A 19,563-nucleotide genomic window follows, 5' to 3' on the forward strand; every position below is an offset into this window, starting at 1 on the left:
ACCCACTGGGGCCTAAAAACACAGTCTACACCACCGCCCCCCCCCGCTCCGTGGTGGAAGCTCATGTACTGTAGAAGTGCAGATTCGATGGGACGTGTTGTGTTGTCATAATCTGCACAGCTGCCGATGTGAGTTAAGATGAAGACTGTCCTAAAACCTGATGATAAGCCCACTCAGTGTGATGTTGAGGGACAGTATCTTCTCTTTGTCAGATCTCTGTCGGTCAGTGTCACCTAACTCTCTGCTGATGGAGGTTCGCTCAAAACACAGATACACAAACACACAGGAACATATAACAAATCCAAAGTCACAACTTTAGGGATATTTTAAATTAAAATATATAAGTAAAATAAAAAATATGTGAATGTCAAGATTTTAACGTAAGTTTCCATATATTGTGTGTTTTAATTGGTGCAGTACAGTTTATTATGTTATTACTAGTATTTAAAACAACTATTTAACAGTGCATAAAAAGCTACAAGCCTTTTGTAACCGTGTTTAAAGTCCACGGATGCTGAGCATTTCATAATCAAGTTGTTTTGGTGGAGCCTTACTTTCAAACCCAAATTATATGAGGATAGTTTTTGTCCTTTTGTGGAAACACATTGTGGAAAACACATTATTGACCTTATTGTCATTGGGATTGTTTTTTAGTTTTTTTTACACGTTTCTGGACACCCGCTCCTTGTATATCCTAAATGCCCTTTCCTTTTAGCTATGTTATTGGTTTCCACCAGCTCCCCAGGGAATTATCTGTCTCTTTATGTGAAATAAACTGAAAAATGTGATTAATATAGATGTTATTATTTAGAACGTTCCTAATGGAGCAGCTATAAGGTCAGTGAACATAGAAACTATACGTCATTACCCAAAAAATGTTCCCCTGACCAAGTTCAATATATCTGGAGGACTAGCAAACAATAGACTTGATAGATTTTAATTTACACAGTGACCAAAGTTTCAGTTTTAGTTTGGGATGACTTCTACCACAAGATAATATTAACAACATTTTTACACACACACACTCATCTCCTCTAGTGTGACCCCTCCTCGGCTCTCTGATGTTTGACCAGTTTGGACACACAACTTCATTTCAAAATCGAACATCGTGATCCGATGCTGGCGATCCTGACGGAGCTGATGACACATTGTTCCACCTCACGTCAGCTCAGAGGATACGTGCAGATCAGCAGCCTTCAGCACAGATATTTGCACAGGATCACGCAGCCAGGAACTCCCTCTGCGGTCTCATGATAGGAAATTGATTCCCCCAACCTAGAACAAAAACACCTAAACGTGAAAAGGTCCCTTGGCTATATTTAGAACACAAACCTATCTCATCAGGTTCATTTCAACAGTTGGTCAATGTTGATTTTAGTGTTATCGCACTGTTCTTTGTAACTAGGTAAAATGTCCTACCAATAGAGTTCCTCTTTGGCTGTCTGGTTTCATTTTGAGTCATCGCATTCCTCTTCCTCCTAAAAGTTAATGTCTGAACCTCTGAGTCTGAAAGCAAAAGCATTTGACTTCAGAAGGGATTTACCATTCAGATTAATCTCTCAGCTTCCAAGTCAAATAATCTTTCCATCAGAGTCAGCGGTTGAAAAAAATAAATTTGAAATTTCTTTCAGTTTTAGTTTCTAAATGTTGAATTATGGTCTGGATTTCCACCACAACAACAGCATGTTACTAAGTAACTACACTCAAACATGAACTATGACGGCCCTTATGACGTACAAGATTAACTGTAATGATTCATTGAAGGGACATTTTATTTGATTCATGGTCCCAAGCTGATGAATCTTAAATGACAATCCTGTCTTTTTCTTCACGTGAGGTCAACTTTTATGGTTTCGAGTGAATTATCTAAATCACTATCCGATGAACCGGCCTAAAATGAGGTAAAGTGCAGAGTATAGTGCGTATTTGAAATGTAAATAAATGAATGTCTATATTATGTGTCACTTGTACCGTGCTAACGTTTGTGTTTTCTTCAGAACACTGCTTAGGTCTTATGTATCCTATGTATATATGTATATATTGTTGTTTTTTTATATTGTTATATTGTTCGATATTGTTGTTTTTAATTTGTTGGTTGTAAAGTGCACAAACCACACCAAGGCAATTTCCTGTATGTGCAAATATACATGGCAATTAAAAGAATTCTGATTCTGATTCTGTTTCTGATTCTGATTTCCACTGTTACCTTTGTATTTTGTCCATGTCCTATCCACTAACATGGAGGAGGTTTTATTTATGCCCTGTACTGCAGCCATTTCCTTTTTTATTTTTGTATCTTCTGACTATTACCGATAATCTTTTGGCCCTTAAATAGTGTTAAAGGGACCAAACAGCCAAAAGAGATATTTTGAAATCCAAAAACCAATTGAGATATTGCAGATTTTAATCCCCCATCCAGATTAAATGTTTTGTTTTCTCTGTTTTCGCTAAATCAGGAGAAATGCCCTTATTGGACAGATTCTTGCAGAAACCACAGGCTGCTGACATTTACTGGATATGTGTGTGTGTTGCAGTATTTGTCATCTGTACCTCATCAGTACACCACGTGCCTTGTGTCTGGTTGTGTGTGTGCGTGTGGGTGTGTGATTGTTGGACTTCGCTGTCAGGAATGAGTGTGTTAAAAGCCCAGAGGGTTGAACTTTCCCCTACTTCTCACAGTGACTCCTCCATCTTTGAACATTCTCCAGCTTTCCCCATTCAAGCTGAAGAGCCACAGCGACTGTCCTGATGCACTCACTGAAATGAACTACGATATCAAACTGTCACGGTTTCAATCCTATTTCAGATTTTACACAATTAACATTTTACAAAAATTTTCAGTATCAGGTTTAATTTGGACGATGCTTCATTAAAGGCTGTCAGGACCAAAAAGCTACATAAAGATGCTTTGAGCTTGTGGATTATTCAGTCACACAACATTTGATCTGCAAACTTCATTTAAGGAATTGCAAAAAGATTTATCAGCGACTATTTTGTAAATCAGTTCAATCCTTTTAAACGCATATATGACAAATATATGATAATTCCACCCTCTCAAATGTACAACTCACTTCTCTTCTTGCTCTTAAGTGACAGTAAATTAAATATTTCATGACGTCAGCTTGTGATCTTTGATATTGTTTCCTTTCCATTTAAATCTAATAAAATAACTCAACAACTGAGATAATAGATAATCTTCAGGTTAAATGATAGGGCCAGTTGTTGGTTAAAGCCCCACAGAGAATATCAACAGTATTTTAAAAACAGCTACAAGAAACACAGCTGCAGAGAAAAGGTCGAGAGTAAAAACATTTCTATAACAGTTTCAACATTTAACCAACAAACTGAATCACTGGGATAAAAATCCGTTGTTTGAGCTGTGAAAATAAAACTGAATGTAAATCATCACGTAAATCACGTCCCTGTATCAGTGGGTGTTCCACCAGTATTTCAGGCCTTTCATTGCATCATGATCCTCACCATGAGTCCTCAAGAGCATTACCACTGCCAAAAACTCTCCACGCCTCCAACATCCCCCCCATCCCCTCCTCCACGCTCTGGCAGCCAATCACCGGAGACCTCTGGTGCAGCACTGAGCTATAAAAACCTCACAAAGCCTCTCAGCAGCACACAACAGACAGAGAGTGACATCAGCCTTTCCTTACAGACACTCTCAGCAGACACAAAGATGAAGCAGGCACTGCTCCTCCTCCTCCTCCTCACCATCCTGGTGCACGCCGCATCTGCTTTCCCCACCGAGAGGAGAGCTCAGCCCGGCCAAGAGAAACACGCCTCCTGGGACGACGTGAACGTGGTGGCTCACGGCCTCCTGCAGCTGGGCCAGGGCCTGAAGGAGCACGTGGACAAGACCAAGGCCCAGATGAGGGACGTCAACGCCAAACTCAAGGCCTTCAACGGCACGGTGGCCGAGCTGCAGAAGAGGCAGCAGGAGCAAGATGAAGCTCTCAAGAAGACCAGGGGTGCAGAGGTGGCGGAGAGGGGCACGGTGGCTGAAGAGGTGAGGGCGGAGATGGACGGGGTGAAGCAGCAGAGCGAGGACATCAACTCCAGGATGGACAGACTGGAGGAGAAGGTGGACCAGGTTCTCGTGGGGCCGAAACCAGACAGCAACTTCAGCGATTACTCAGGAGTCCCATTCATGCAGGTGAGTGGAAAATACTGGTTTGTGTTATTAGTCAGATCACAGGGAAACACTAGAGGCTCCGGCAATCAAGCAAACCGATAAATGCTCTGTAACAATCATCAGGGAATCCACCTCCATCCCTGAGGGATCACTGGGAGTTTCAAATACGCTTTCAAGTCAATTTAGATTTACAAATAAACGCTTCATTTGAGTCCAAGTTTAAACACGGTGATGCTGTGAAGCTGATGTTTGTTTCTCCGGCTGTTTCCAGAGGCTGCTGGCGGCTCAGAACAGACGCATCGACGAGCTGGTGGAGAAGATCAAGCAGCAGCAAAGCAAACTGGAGAAGCAGAGTGTGCACCTGCAAGCGCTGCAGGACAAGGTGAGTCCCACTGGACCAACGCTTATATGGAGTGCTTTATATGGAGCATTGACCCGTCGACCGGTCTGATAAGAAAGGACAAACTGGAGATGAGGTCATTTTCTGATCTGTGACCGAAGTGATTGATTCCAATTTTAAAATCGCTGTTTTGATTTCCTCAGTTTGCACATAAAAGAGTAAAGTCGCACCGACGCAGAGATGAGGAGACGGCGCTGAGAGGAGAGGCCGAGCTCAACAAGGACACATCAGGTGAGCAGACAAACCGCTGCAGGGTTTTAAAACGGTTTCAAACTGATGGGAGTTAACTGTGCCCTGATTTCCTCTGGGACTTGAACCATTAGAGAAAAAGTGCACAAACAGCTACACACCCTGTACCAACAGGGATCAATGGTAACACAAACTGCAAAACTAAAACCCAAACGATGGGTCACTTTCTGTCAAACCTGAGCAAATCCTATTCAGTTAGCATCAGCCCGCGACACAAATCATTTGCAGCCAGTGTCAGTGACATAAGAAGGAGAGAGTTCATCCTTGCACCTGGTTTTTAAATACCTGACTCGCTGGCAGGGCGGAGTGCAGAGTCCAAAGATCAGTGAAAACACACCCACTGTACTGTACTGTATGTCTCTAGGCCACTGCGAGCTTTGTTATAAGCATGTTTCAATTCAAGTAAACAAAACCAGCATGACATGTAGTAGTCTTTACACTTATCTTGGTCACAAACAAACAACCTCCTCGACATCCTTGGTGAAGGTCACCACAGTTTAGATTGAGCATCGACAGAGACAGAGATTCTGCAGCTGCACTGTGAACGCACACCTCAGTGCATCTGATTTACTGAATTGTCTGATTTTCCTCAGATCTGCCCAGAGACTGTCACGACCTGTTTGCACGAGGGCAGCGAGCCAGCGGCGTCTACACCATCCAGCCCGAGAGCTCGGAGCCCTTCAACGTCCTCTGTGAAATGACTTCAGGTGAGTCAACAGGAAAAATGCCTCCGGTCGTCTGGTTTTAATTATCTGACATTTGTGCACTGCTGAGAGGAAACTTAGCATCATAGAAGTGGAGCACAGAGCAGAGTCACACCCTGAGGGAGTTGGATCTGCGTGAAGGAAATTCTAATGTTGTGTTTATGTGATGTGATTAATAACAATATGGAATCTAAATACACACGTTTCAGAGAAAGTTCTGCTTTTCAGCACATAGGAGCAGTTTTCCATGTTTTGTTGTATTTTTGGGACGGACATGTTTTGTGTTGTCTTTGGCTCATCCTTCCCTCTTCCCTCTGCAGACGCAGGATGGACTGTCATCCAGAAACGCCAAGACGGATCCCAGAAGTTCAACCAGCTGTGGGAAAGCTACAAGAGAGGCTTCGGCAGCCTGAATGGTGATTAGACCTCACCCACCATTTTCAGAAAAGGAAAACAATCTGCATTGCTTGGTTACAAGTATTAATGTCGTCCTCTTTCTCGTCTCCCTCAGGTGAGTTTTGGCTCGGCCTGGAGAACATCCGCTCCCTGTCCACACAGGGCCAGTACGTCCTGCAGGTGGAGCTGACTGATCGGGCAGGTGAGCAGCAGACCACGCGGTACCAGTTCAACCTGGACGGAGAAGAGAAGGAGTTCGCTGTGCACCTGGAGCAGGAGGCTCCACCCGGAGCTCAGGAGGACATCTTCACCACCGGAGCCTCCGGGGTCTCCTTCTCCACGGCCGACAGAGACAACGACCTCGCTGCAGACGCCAACTGTGCAGAGCTGCTCTCAGGTAAAAACCCTTTTATCCTCGGCACAAGAAAGCAAATGTCTGTCCAACGAAATGTTAAAACAACAGAGGCTTTAACAAGGATGCTCTTCTGTTGCAGGAGGTTGGTGGTTCAGCGGCTGTGGAGAATCAAACCTCAACGGCAGATATCCCAGAAGGCCGAGCGAGCTGAGGAAACGGCGGCAAGGGAGACAAGAGATGTTCTGGACCAGGAAGGGACAAGATAAGTCTCTGAAGACAACGCTGCTGAAGATCACCCCCGCGTCGAGAAAACAATAAACTGTCCCAAAAACAAACAGGAAGAGACCCAAGAGGAAAACAAGGGTTTAACTTTAAATGTTGAAATCATCCCGCTCTGCTGAGCACGTTAATAATCTCTCCTGTCCCTGTGATATTTCTATGCTATGCTATATGATATCTATCGTCTCAGTCATATTGACGCTCTTTACTCCCTTTGTAAGGGTTTTATGTCTTAATCTTATTTCATGTTTAATTGCTGTTTATGTGTTTTAATGACTTTTTACTCCAACAGTGTCGTTTCCTACTGTTCACATTCATACTCTTCAATGTTTCATATTTCATTTGAGTGAAGGGGATGGAAATAAAAGTTTTTAAAGCATAAATAAAAGGCAGCTTGTCATTCCCGCCTTTACATATTAACTGTAATTCAATTATTATTTTTGACGTATGAAAATATCTTGTCATATAAATCGATGTGGGTTTAGCACAATATGAATATTAAGGACATGTCTCCACTTGTACGAACGCTGCCATCTTGTGCTTTTAGAGCTCGAGTCTGATCAGTCATGTTTGTTTGAGCTACGATAGTGAGGTTCTGTCGAGGCATGTGCTCGACCAATCATAAGTCAGTCTTTAAGCTGTCAATCATGAAGTTTTCGTGTTCCATCCACTGACAGGAGGCGGGGTTTAGGACCAATATGTTGTGGCCAGCCACCAGGTGGCGATCAAGATGCATTGGCTTCACTTTTGGGAGGTGTCAGTCGAATGATTCAATGTAATAAACAATCATGATTAATAAATCAGCTGTAAAATAAAACCAATATGTCCAATGACAATTAAAATGTCTCTTCTGAAGGGATCAAATGGAACAATTCAGTGAAACCTACCATGATCATTTGTTTGTTTGAAATTGTTTGAACAAAGAGCAGTTTTATGTTTTATCAATCAAATTAAATTGAAGAGTATGTGGACTGGAGTTTTATGTTATACAGTTATCACTACTGCCCCCTGCTGGGGAAAATACATATAAAAAAAACTCTTTATCTCTGCTGAAAGAAAACAGAGACAAATTTCTGAGCAGAATTTTGTAAATATTTTTGCTTCAGACAAGGAACTTTTGTTTTCAGTGTCAACACAATTCCTCAAACTACTGAAGTGTGGAGGGGTGGGGCATGACTCAAGGGAGAACACGACACATTTAAGGGTGGAACCAGATTAACACTTCATTTAACAAGACAATATCGGGCGTTAGCTTTGGCAGAGGTATGACTCAAAGGTCCTATTTAGAGATGCATCTTTGTTTTTCTTCTTGTTGAATAAAACCACAAAGAACAAGATGTCCCTTCTTCTCGTGCTTTGGTCTCAAACTCTACATGCATTTTATCTCTTCTGAACTGGGAGGTTCTAGAAGAACCAGTAACGCCATCTGAACTAAGTATAATTTGTGGGTTATTTAAGTCAACATGACTTTAGTTTTTAAGAGGTTGTATTACTCCATCAGACAAACTATCAACATTTGTTTCTGGATCTAGTTATTATTCACGGATGTTCTCAGTTTAATTGCATCAGATGAATTCTCCTTTACATCTGTTCTTTTAACTCAAACTCGTTTAAAAAGGGAAAAAACCTTTAACTGCATAATTTGACAGATTCATTTCTCATTAAATTACCTCTGAAATTGTTTTTATAAAAAAAATCTCATTTGGTGACAAGACTTTGAAAAAAGATTGTTCACTTGTTTATTTCTTCACGTTCTGAGACTACAGATGATCATCAGACACACGCATATAAAAGGCATTAGATTTCCATAGGTCCTCACACACATTCCCTGATATAAACTATATGTGCAGGCTCTCTTCAGCTCTTACAAGGCCCCTCACACTGAGAAGCTGAGTCAAACATCATCTCATTGTTCAGTCCGTTGGCACAGAGGCAAATACGTAACGTGCAAATATTTGTCAGCAGCAGCAGAAGAAGAAGAAGGCGCTCCGGCGAAAGCAAAGCAAGCAGCTGAGTGAAACAGTGAGAGGTCATGACACGGTTGCAGCAGTGATGGTTTCATTATAATGCATTAACTATTGTTTGGGGAAGGTCCACGATAGAAACTTGATGTGTAACTTATTCTCTTGTGGACCTGACACAGTGTGGCACAGTGTGACACGTTCTTCTAGGAAAAAGTGTCAAAGCAAAAAGAAAAAGAGGAAGCGGTTTCTTATAGAGGTTTATGTTTTCTAACTTTACTCCAGTGTCTGTTTGTGGAAACGTGAAAAAAGAGAAAAGGTCTGTAACTGCTCGAAACTGCTTTCACAAACCGGCTGCAGCAGGTCCACGTCTATAGTTTTTGCATTGCTGGAAAGTGTGTTTAGTTAAAGTTTATAACAGCAGTATCGTCACTCTCACATTTCAATTCAGTGTTTGTTTTTTTCTTGCTTCATCGTCCACCATCACTAGAATCTCAGAAAAGCTTCGGTCCTGTTTGTTCCTGTCCAACAGCGCCCCCTGCTCCTTGTGAAGATTCTTTCTCAAACCTTCCACTGCAAAAAAAGGAGCTTCTTGGCTACAAAATGCTTTGTTTGGTAATTAAACATCTGAATACAAGTCATGTATTGATCGATGCTGAAAAGCTCCAGCACCGTTGAGACTGACGAGAGACTCTTGAGGTGTGACGAGGTTTGGCAGAGCCTGCATTCAGCAAAATACATAAAAAGATGAGTTGAAAGAGAACATGAGGCAGCTTTAAATAAATGGAGGAGATGAAGGGAGGAGGGGGGAGGTTGCAGGGAAGGACAAGGCAAGAGAAGGTCCATGTGTAGAGGATTATCAGAGGTTCTGCTGGAGGAAGTGCAGCATCGTGATCTCGTAATGTTCTCCGGACTCGGGACATCGGATACTGTGGCGCTCATTGGGGTAAACCTGAGGAAACAAGAACATTCTAAGTCATTGTGGGATTTGCTGCATAGTTCATCACACCACCTTACTTTTTCATTTCAAAGTGTAGTTTATTCTCAAGAAAATTATACACAATGGTAGCGGACTGGTGAAAAATACCATTATTTGTTTGTTTTTTTAACAGATTGTAGATAACAACAATCTCCAGGTTCGAAAATGGACTTTCCTTGAATAATAGGAAAACTGAAATTAACTTCCAAGTCTAAGTTGTGTTGAAACAATTAGAAAACTGCTGAAGCTTTGATTTTAAGCTTTGCACCGAACCTCTTGGTGGAGGAGACTTCACTAAACTGACCTAAAGAAACAAGACCATGATTTCAATCTTCTTTGTAATGTGTTGTTTAAATGATGAAGGCCAGGAGCTCCTTAAAAAAGTTGAAGTCTTGCTTTAGTTTTAGAAAATGTTCCCATTTAGACTATTTCCCATCGGTCTAACACTAAAATCAGGATGTGAGTGAGCCCTCCTACCTGCAGGTTGTACGGTTTCCCTGCTCGGATGAGTTGAGACACCAGGAAGTTGGTGTGAAAAAAGTGAACGTTCTCATCTAGGAACCCATGAAGGATCAGCAGCCTGTCGGGTCTGAGTTTCACAGGAACAGTTCATAAATAAATACATAGAAGTGAATGTAACAGGAAAGAATCAGAACCAAATCCTCCACTTCTGCACCTAAATAACAATATTAATAATAATAATAATAATAATAATAATAGCTGGTACGTGAAATGAACTCTGTTGTAACCAGGCTTGTTATAACAGGAGAAAACTAACCTAAGTTACATTGAAATACAGCTTGGATTTATTTAATGTGTGGACATCCTACAGTATCTGAATAACCTTAAACCATTAAGATGAAGATCTGAAGCTCTCACTCATTTGGGAGTTTATCGACGTGCAGAGCGACGGAGCAGGCATCGTATCCCTGCTTGTTTTTTTCCGGCGTGTCCAGATAGCGCTCCGTGTAGCCGGTGTCGTAGGCCATCCACAAAGTCACTGGAGCTCCTGCAATGGCAACCTACAGAAAAACACACACACCGTTTTACAATGCTTTAAATGACGTCGTTAGAAATGCAGCCTGAAGAAGAGCTCTAACGGTTCCAATGCCAGACATTTTTGTACATTGTTCCATCTGCTGTTGAAGGATCTGTGACTATATAATGTGTATTTAAAGTCTCCACTAACCTTGAAGATGTCGGGCTTGTGGATGAGGCCCATGAGAGACAGGAAGCCTCCGTACGACCAGCCGTGGATGGCGACACGACTCATGTCCACACACTTGTACTTGTCGGCTACGTAGTGCAGAGCCTCCACCTGGTCCTCAATCTCCACCTGCCCCTGGGCGGAGGACAGAAAGAGCTCGTTCACTTTTCGTACAAACAAAGGTATCAGGATGAAAGTAGAGAAACTTCCAATCACACTCTCTTTCCATCGATTATGCAGTGGGGATAAATACCATTCTGTCCTTCACAGCTCCTTCAAACTTGAGGCCTCGCTGACAGGAGCCCCGCCCATCAATCACCAGCACAGCGTAGCCCAGAGACGCCAGAGTGTTCAACCGCAGGTATTTCACTCCTTTATACGAGTTATTCACCAACTGCACCTGGAAGAGGAAGAAATATCTAAATATATTAGAATAAAGAAATATACATTTTTATCAGTTTTAAACACTAATTTGATGCCTTCATTTAGAAAGACAGTTTAAAGACAGCAGCTCAAACAAGAGGTGATTTAAGAATTAGTTTGATGTACAGTTGTAAAGGTCAAACACAAGTGGTTCGTATTTTAAAACCGTTTCCAAATAAAAAAATATAATCACAAAAGGTTCACAGGAAGGTAAATCCCTCGTTGTTCGGTCTCTTGTAAGTCTACACAGCATGAATCTAACATCAAGGTGGGAGAGATCGAACCTGCGGGCCGCCATAAACAAAGACGACAGTGGGATGCCTCCTGCCGGGGACCAGGTTGTGGGGCTTGTACAACATGCCGTACAGCTTGAAGCCCGACTTCCCTGTGAAGCTGAAGATCTCTGGAGTAGTGTAGTCCAATGGGAAACCTGGAAAAAAAAAAACGAAAAGATTTTGTCTTACTAATAGCTAACCTTTGGGAGACAATATTTCGTCTGTGATAAACTAACAGTTTGGTACCAGAGGGCTCCATCATGCTCGCCCAGAACTGTGGCTCTTTGTGTAGCGGGTCGCTGTCGGAGCCGACCAACTTGAAGATTTGCACACAGGGCGACGAGGTCAAGCTGCTGTAATGGCTGATAAACATGTCAAAGGTCTGTGAGCAAGAGAAGAAAAAGACAAGTTTAACATCTCGACAACAGTTTCACTTATATATGTTCGTTGGTGTGAAGGCTGTATCCATGTGGAGCTTCAACTGCTGCTGCCAATACACACATTTTTCTACTCAAGGGATCAATGGACATATTGTATACAGCAAGTAGTACAAATTTACAGCATCTCCTCAGCAGCTGTTTGTGTGAATATATTGAAGAAAAAGTTAATTTGTAAATGTGTGTGTTTCAATACCTGGCTCACGGAGCAGCTGTGGGAGAACCCAGGTTTGGTGAGTCGGACCATTTCGCCCGGCGAGTCGTAGCTCACCACGTAGAGATGATGCTCCAGAGGAGAGTCTTTGGTTCCCTGGAAATAAACCAGCTTGGTCGCCTCATCCACCCAAATCTGAGGACTGGAGGAACGCTACAACAAACAGAAAAAGAAACGCTGGATAAATGTTTTGGTCAAACAAAGAAGACAACAAGGCTGTGGCAAGAATATTTTTGGTATTCTTGACCTGAAAGGTTTGCCACAGTACAATATTTCACCTTTGCTCCGTGATTGGCCAGCACCTCCCAGTTCCCACTGGTTATCGTCAGCTCCTCTTTTACTGGACACTTGAAATCATCTGATGAAGAAATAGTGGATTTTATATTTAATTTCATCTCTTTCATTTGTTCCATGCAGCTCAACAATCAATCTGAGCTCATTCTTCTCCACAGTTTTACCTTCAGAGTGTGTGTAGCCTTTAGCCCAGTGATAGCTGCCGCGCTGTAACACTGACGTGATCTTATACAAGTGGCAGAAGCCGGTTTTAGACTCGTTTACAGTGATGAAGGTGATTTCATCCTCACTGGCTTGGATGAAAGGATGGAAGATGTCATGGACCTGTAGGACGAAAAAAAAACGTAGAATGTTTCTGGTATGAGGGGAAAACTGAACTGGGAAACCTCTCTGTTTTAGTGTAAGCAGATGAAGAGATGTTTAGTGGTGCTGAGCCTCACGTTGATCCAGATGTCGCTGGTCTCCTCGTAGACGATGAATGGCTGCACTGAGTCTCCCAGGGCCTCCAGGCTATTCTGTCTGCTGGCCTCGTCCTGATTCGCAGGGATGAAGAGCGCTGGAGGCAAAAAGACCAACTGGAGGCGCTGCTGTCGTCGGTCCATCATTACTGCCCACGCACTGACACACACACACAGAGGGACAGTTGTGATGAGGGTGTGGGGGGAAGTGTGTGCACAGACAAACCAGGGATGAGCTTTAATAACAAACAGCTTTTCAACCTCTTAGAGCAGAAACTTACTATCGACCATCTTTTGTCCATCCAACTCTGGAGATGTACTCTGTCCCTGGAAAGAGGGACTTGAAGGGAACAGGCAGCTCTTTTTCCTGTGTGCTGACAATCTGAGGGAGACAAAACACCAAGATGAACACAGCACAGAGCACTTCAGTGTTTTGTTCACAGTGGGGGGGAATAAAGTATACAAGTTGAGGACGAGTGCTCACTTTGCCGAGGTGATCTGTTCTGATTTCTGACATTTTCAGAGTGATATCGGGATTCTTGCTGCCTGGAAAGAAATAAAACCATCACAAAACAAGATATGACCAAGAACTGTGAAACTTTCTTTGTTGTTGTAAATGTTACAAACAGCACGGTGAAACCTGCTAAGGTCAAAAGTTTAAAGCTATTTTTAAATTAATTTCCCAATGAACCGATTATGTTTTAGAAAACATGAAAAAACCTCTGATATCCCAAAGTGACACCTTCAGATGTTTAATTTTGTCCAATCAGGAAAAATAGAGTCCAGAATTATTCCGTTCGATATCAAGTATGACAAACGTAATATCCCAAATAGGGTGGATCCAACAAATGTTTCTAATATTTGCTTAAGAAAATTACTAAAAAGATGATACATTATCATGAATTCTGGCTATCAACAATTCAATTAATTGACTGATTATCTAACATGTATAAAACATTACTGCTCTTTGTCTAATGAAACAAAAACACTTGAAACACACAGAAAACAAGATAACTTGAAGTGCATCACATAAATTCGGAGGCTTTCAGTGCCTGTGTGTACCTGCATGTGGATATCTGTAGACATCCGTCTTACGCTCCTCCAGAGCTGGAGACGGAACGTGGATGATCTCAACCTCCGACTCGTCCACCTCCTCGTACACAATCTGTAAAGTCTTACCCCCGTCGGCCTCTGAGCCACAGAGACGACCAGTAAAACAGGAAAGTATTATTTCATCAGGTAAACGAAAGACTTCATATGTCATCAAGCATTGTGTGTGGTTTATAAAATGTCAAGTTTTTGTTCTAACAACAAACTATCTTCATGTGACAATCAATATTAATACGATGGATACAATGATTGTCTTTCAGGTGAATCTCTCACTCACCTTCTCGAGCAGCGGGCGACCACCAGTATCCAGTGAAGCGATCAAACTCTTCCTGTGTGACAAATGTGGCAACACCAGCAGACTTGGGGTCCTCCTTTATATTTTCGCTTCCTTAAAATCAAGAACACACACACATGTAGACACTGTGGAAAAGATGCGGAGCGGCTGTGGTGGGACGGAGTCTGAACACGCTTCATTCTGACCTTTGTGGCAGAAGGTGAGCCTCCTCTCCTCGCCCGTCTGGATGCTGGTCACCCAGATGTCGTTGTTATTGATGAAGCCGATGAAGTTGGGGTCTCCGGGGCAGATCTTAGGGTCCATGCGTGTCCCTGGACACTGGCTCTTGATCTCTACAGGATTCACTGGAGAAGTCTGCAACAAGCACAGGAAGAGAACAGAAGAGAAACTTAAGATCCATCGATTGGCATTTCTGCTCTGCAACTTCTTGTAAAATATCAGTCATTACATAAGACTGACTAATACTAATACTGATTGATCTGCATTGATGGATAGTAAGCAGGATAACAAGCAGGTATAAATAGATCTTGACTGTTTCTGTAAAGATTCTCAGACACATGGTTCATGTTTATAAAGGCAACTCGACACACAAGCATTTCCTGTTATCTCTGTAAACATGTACAACTTGTGGAGGAGCTCAAGTGCTCAGTTCCATTTTAAATCTAACTATTCATATTTTTACAGAGGAGCACAAAGGGACTTTAAAATGCAGAAATCCGCTCCTCTTTGTAGGAATTATCATCATCAACCCTGCAGGTCTGTAACAGCCTCTCTGTGCTGTGCTACTTAACTGTCCTCAAACTCACAATGAGGCTGTTGTTTCCCCCACCGTGGCAGTAATACAGACTGCTGTTGGCCTGGAACAGGAAGAGGCCGCTGGGGCGGTGGTATTCATAAGAGGTGATGCCAGACACCCCCAAACGCTTCCTCTCACGCAGAAGCTCCTCCTCCCGAGAGAAGCCCCCGTGGTGCGGGCTGGCCTGAGGTCAGGGACGACAGGAGGAGAAACAGCGTCACAATGAGGGTCGAGCAAGATGGAGGTCAGAGGCGGTTTGTTCAGGGCATGAAAAACCAACACTAAGTTAATTGAAGAGTAAAAAGCCAGGTGATAATAAAAAAGAACCACATAATCCCCTCTGCTCAACGATAGGATCTTGTGTTTATCAAATCAATACAAAACAGTGTAGCTGTTAATATTGAAACATCACCTCAGTGGTCTCAGTTACTCTTTTTTTGAAGGGAGATTTACAACTGTAGCTTTAAATCTTCACAATTATTCTCTAAACAATCAAACATCTGGTGGGGAAGGATCAGAGAGGAGGAAGAGGACGAAGGCTCCTTGTCACCTGAAAGTGATCCAGCATCTGTTTCCATGACAGAACCAGCAGGGCGTCTTTGCGGATCTTCTTAGGAATGTCCGAGTAAAGTAACGCGTTTTCCCTGCTGGCGTAAGGCATTCCTGTGGGAACCAAAAGAGAGAGAGAGTGTGAGTCCAGGTAAAGTCAATCTGTTTGACTGTCAGGACATGTACAACCTCTGAAGTCAGCAGCTGTTGATATGTGCAAACTTAGGAGAGTTATAACACAATAGTTTACTATGCATCACTAATGTACAACACAAACTAGATCTTACACAGAGATTAGCCCTGTCATGTTTGATAATAAATGTATCTTTATATGACCATGACTGATAACAGCAACTTGGTGCTTTAGCAAGAATTAAACCACTGTGACATCACCCATTGGTGTTTGAGCTACAGTTATTTCTAGCGCCATCTTGGTATTTTGAAACCAGAAGTATCCATATTTGGAGGAGTCGGGGTGGAGCCTGACTGAGAGCTGGAGGACACAGCATACCCCCTACACCAGCGACCTCACGCAGAATCCACTCCCCAATGCATATAGTGCTTCGTCATCTATTGGAAGGCTTGAAACTAGACATTGATGAAAATGTTTACTGATGGTTTAGGTTTTTTTCATAGACTAGAAGAAACTGAAACCATTCTGCAAAATGTCTGTTTGCCAGAGCTGCAACAGAAATATGTCAACAAAGCAAAATGGTGCTCCTGCTTGACTTTATTTTTCTTTCTCCAGCACAGAGACATCTTTGGATATTTCATGAGCTTGAAAATTGCTCCAGGCTGGTAACTCTGACTCACTAGCAGGATCCACGGATTACTCACAGAGGCATGCGACTTCTCAAAGAGGCCGAAAGGAAGGGAGGTGACTCTGTAGCTCCACAAGTCACTGTACGCTCACAGCACCATTTATCTGATATTTATCGTGGAATATGAATCCATGTCAGACCCCAGGGTTGATTCCCCACCTGCTCACCGAGGTAGTAAATGCGGTGAGAGTGCGGACTGGCCTCGTCCTTCTGGATGAACTGGAAGTCGTGTGGCGCCTTGCTGATGACCATGCCTGTGTTCTTGCGGCTGTTGTGGATGATCTTCCTCAGGCCGTCCCACGTGTGCTTCTCCACCTGGAACTGGGTGGGGTTCACATCCTCCATCTCCACCACCTCCGTGCTGTCCGACAGCTCGTCCACCCCCGTCATGCCTGCCGCTGCTTCTCTGAACCTGTGGGCCGAAACCGACTGATCAGTGAATCTGGTTCCTAGTCAAAAATCAACTGTGTCCTTGAAGTTTAATACATGTATACATACTGTATACATTCCTTTCTCAGTTGACATTTTGTAAACTAATTTCAAAAATTTGATCACAAGATTATTTAAAATTATTTTCTTTTTTGCCTTATATATATACAACCCCCATAATTCATCAGCATTAAAACATTATCGATGTTAATGTATTAGAAAAGTAAATATATAAACCAGACATTTTACATTTTCTCATCACTACAATTGAAAACATTGTCAGGGCTCGACCTAACAGATGGAAATTATAGCTTTTAGGCAGCCGAATTGGAAAACCCATGTTTTAGATAAAGGATTTTAATTTATCAAAATGAATGGCAAGGAAATTGTATGAACAATTGAGTAGAAACATTTGCATACCTCTTTACAGCCTCCTCTGTTTTGTCGTCGATTTTCAGCCTCTTTTCTCTGTGCATTAACCGTTCAACCACCCTGGACCAGACCTGACACCCTGTAGAGAACCAGGTTAACACACACACAGTTAGATTAGCTTCAAGATAACAAGAGAGTCCAGATGTTTACACAGCAGCACCTGCTCTAACTGACAACTCAACTTAAACAACTTAAATAGACACTAATTAATTCAAAACACTTGCTCTACACTGAGCTAACGTGCTATTAAAAGTTAAACGGTTACTGAGACGGCGGCCATATTCAGAGCAGACGTCTCTCTGCTGCTTCATCGTGGAGCGGCTAGTCTTCAGCCGGCGGCCCTGGCTGTGTGCTCGAGAAGAACTCTCACTGCGTGTGTGTGTGACTCAGCTGCATGACTCTGACCCTTTATCACGACCATGACACATGTCGCACTGTTACTCTACATTTTAACCACAGACTGTAAACTGTGAGCAGCACAGGAGGCTGTTTTGTTTCCTGGAGCAACAGTTCCCAATGCAAATTCTACAGACGTTCGTTCCAAGGAAATACTCGAGCATAACAAGTGTTATCAGGTCTGTCGGAGGTGCAGATGTCACAGTTGCAAATTTGAGTTAAATAGTAGTGAACAACATTCATTCTCCTCCAGGTATGATCATCAATAATCATGCGACTGACAATGATGTGAGGATAAAACTCATCTTTTATCTTTATGATGCATGTGGTTTGTGGTAAAGTGATTTAAAAAAGAAACTAGAAAATGTACTTCCTGGAATTGGGTTACAGGGTAAAGTTGAAAATGTGTCTTCTCACGATGTCTGGACCCAACACCTGTGAAACTATGTTTATTTATTTTCTGTCTCTGCATCAACTGCGACTCAAGTAGACACAGATGGTTTCGGTACTGAGTTGACATCTGTGTTTGTTCCTGTTCATGTGAGACTTCAATAATATTCCATCGATTAAAAGAGGGAAATTCAAAGTGAGCTCATTAAATATGACATCTCATACAATGCTAAATTAGAAAAGCAGTAGTGGAAGAGAAAGTTCTCTGATCCTCTACAAATAAAAGTCCAACTGAAGTTATACTTCAGTATAAGCTGAAGAAAGTACTACATTCGGAAAAAGATGCCCTGAGACTGATTATTATTACTATTAAATAAGTATATATTAGATTAGTATTACATATACATTATAAGAAGTATCCTATTGATGGTGTTGGTTGCACCATTATAACTAATGTGTGAAAAACTCAAACTATTTATTTTAATAACAATCATTATAATCAAATCATTTTCATTCTGCAAATAGAAAAGTGAGAGAATTACCCAGAGCTGCAAGTGTCCTTCACCTTGATGTTTCTTTTGTTCAACCATTCGTCCAAAACGAGAAAATCAATAAATCAAATGAATGCACATTGTTTTTAAATATATGCATTAATTAATATCTTAATAATTTGATATTGTAATATTATTTCTTATATAAGAAGCCTTTTATATGTTTTGCTTTAAGAAGAATAGTCATTCACTCCACAGCTTCAGTAAACAAGAGAAGAAAGAAGCTGAGCAGCTCATTTAGACATTTTCATCCCCGATAAGAATCCCACGTCAGACGATCCTCTGTCGCTTTGTTCTGAGATCCAGGTCCCAGAGAACAACACTTTGTTTTGACGGATCAGCTGACGGAGTGTTTACAGTCCCACATCTGTCTGCTCTTTAAACCCGACATGATGTAAACCCTCTCGCACTGAAACCCCCTCAGTGCGCCGGGATGCTAGCAGGTTAGCCGCCCGTTCACTGGTTAGCAAACTTAACCAGGACATCAATGATTAGACACAAGAGAAACCAGCATGGAAACAGAGGAGCCGCCATTGGTGTTGAAACTCACACGTTGTGCCCTCGGACCTCTGGAGTCTTCCTCGGCGAGTAGAAGACACGTGAGCGTCTGAGAACACCGCAGCTCCTGTCAAACAGAGCAGGGAGCTAGCTTCATGCTAACGTGCTAACAGCGAGGAAGCTGTCCAGGAATCAAAGATGATGACCTTTAACCCGGATGTTATCCCCCAAACCTCAGTTTTTTGTTTTGTTTGTATTTATTTATTTTTTCCGTTTTGACCCTTGGATCTTGAACGATGTGGGTGTAGAAATATTATTTTCATTTATTTTAAATTTTTTTAAAAATACCTAAAAAGCGATGGGAGTTCTGTTTCATCCCAGCAAAGGAAACCAGTGATTCCTCTGCTTGAATTAAAGCTGCAGTTAATGATCATTATCAATTCACTGCAAGATTATTTTCTCAATCAATTACTTTTCAAATTATCATCAAATGGTAAAATAAATTAAAAAAACAGACATCT

The 19,563-nt window shown here is 42.1% G+C and overlaps 2 protein-coding genes across 5 annotated transcripts; one reads left to right on the forward strand and one right to left on the reverse strand.

Annotated features, from left to right (window-relative positions):
• The first annotated feature begins 3,634 nt into the window (after positions 1-3,634).
• On the forward strand, positions 3,635-6,927 carry LOC133960234 (angiopoietin-related protein 4-like). Its single transcript, XM_062394708.1, has 7 exons — positions 3,635-4,165; positions 4,416-4,526; positions 4,688-4,775; positions 5,387-5,500; positions 5,818-5,913; positions 6,009-6,290; positions 6,388-6,927. The coding sequence occupies exons 1-7, from the start codon at positions 3,689-3,691 to the stop codon at positions 6,564-6,566; spliced, it is 1,347 nt and encodes a 448-aa protein (XP_062250692.1). The 5' UTR covers positions 3,635-3,688; the 3' UTR covers positions 6,567-6,927.
• A 1,315-nt stretch (positions 6,928-8,242) lies between these two features.
• LOC133960233 (dipeptidyl peptidase 9-like) lies at positions 8,243-19,228 on the reverse strand. Of its 4 annotated transcripts, XM_062394706.1 has the most exons (22): positions 19,095-19,212; positions 18,536-18,568; positions 17,196-17,286; positions 16,514-16,758; positions 15,527-15,639; positions 14,987-15,160; positions 14,366-14,534; positions 14,163-14,273; positions 13,838-13,966; positions 13,260-13,321; positions 13,057-13,157; positions 12,758-12,935; positions 12,482-12,641; positions 12,302-12,381; positions 12,006-12,176; positions 11,619-11,754; positions 11,382-11,527; positions 10,928-11,074; positions 10,657-10,809; positions 10,347-10,489; positions 9,945-10,056; positions 8,243-9,440 (listed from the first exon to the last, which is right to left on the reverse strand). In XM_062394706.1, the coding sequence occupies exons 3-22, from the start codon at positions 17,249-17,251 to the stop codon at positions 9,348-9,350; spliced, it is 2,679 nt and encodes an 892-aa protein (XP_062250690.1). In that variant the 5' UTR covers positions 17,252-17,286; positions 18,536-18,568; positions 19,095-19,212; the 3' UTR covers positions 8,243-9,347. The 4 variants fall into 4 exon arrangements, with proteins under 4 accessions (XP_062250690.1, XP_062250688.1, XP_062250687.1 ...); XM_062394704.1 differs by lacking the exon at positions 18,536-18,568 and having other exon boundaries at positions 19,095-19,228; XM_062394703.1 differs by lacking the exons at positions 18,536-18,568; positions 19,095-19,212 and adding an exon at positions 17,473-18,046.
• Between the last annotated feature and the right edge of the window lie 335 nt (positions 19,229-19,563).

The sequence above is a fragment of the Platichthys flesus genome, chromosome 9 (genome assembly GCF_949316205.1).
Source record: "Platichthys flesus chromosome 9, fPlaFle2.1, whole genome shotgun sequence".
Lineage (NCBI taxonomy): Eukaryota > Metazoa > Chordata > Actinopteri > Pleuronectiformes > Pleuronectidae > Platichthys > Platichthys flesus.

Coding starts and splice junctions, on each gene's coding strand:
- LOC133960234 (XM_062394708.1), top strand. CDS start 3,689: ATGAAGCAGGCACTGCTCCTCCTCCTCCTCCTCACCATCCTGGTGCAC. Junction 4,527..4,687: donor TGCAAGCGCTGCAGGACAAG/GTGAGTCCCACT, acceptor TGATTTCCTCAG/TTTGCACATAAAAGAGTAAA. Junction 5,501..5,817: donor CCTCTGTGAAATGACTTCAG/GTGAGTCAACAG, acceptor TTCCCTCTGCAG/ACGCAGGATGGACTGTCATC.
- LOC133960233 (XM_062394703.1), bottom strand. CDS start 17,518: ATGAAGCAGCAGAGAGACGTCTGCTCTGAATATGGCCGCCGTCTCA. Junction 16,759..17,195: donor ACAGAGGAGGCTGTAAAGAG/GTATGCAAATGT, acceptor TTCGGCCCACAG/GTTCAGAGAAGCAGCGGCAG. Junction 14,535..14,986: donor GGGGAAACAACAGCCTCATT/GTGAGTTTGAGG, acceptor TGCTTGTTGCAG/ACTTCTCCAGTGAATCCTGT.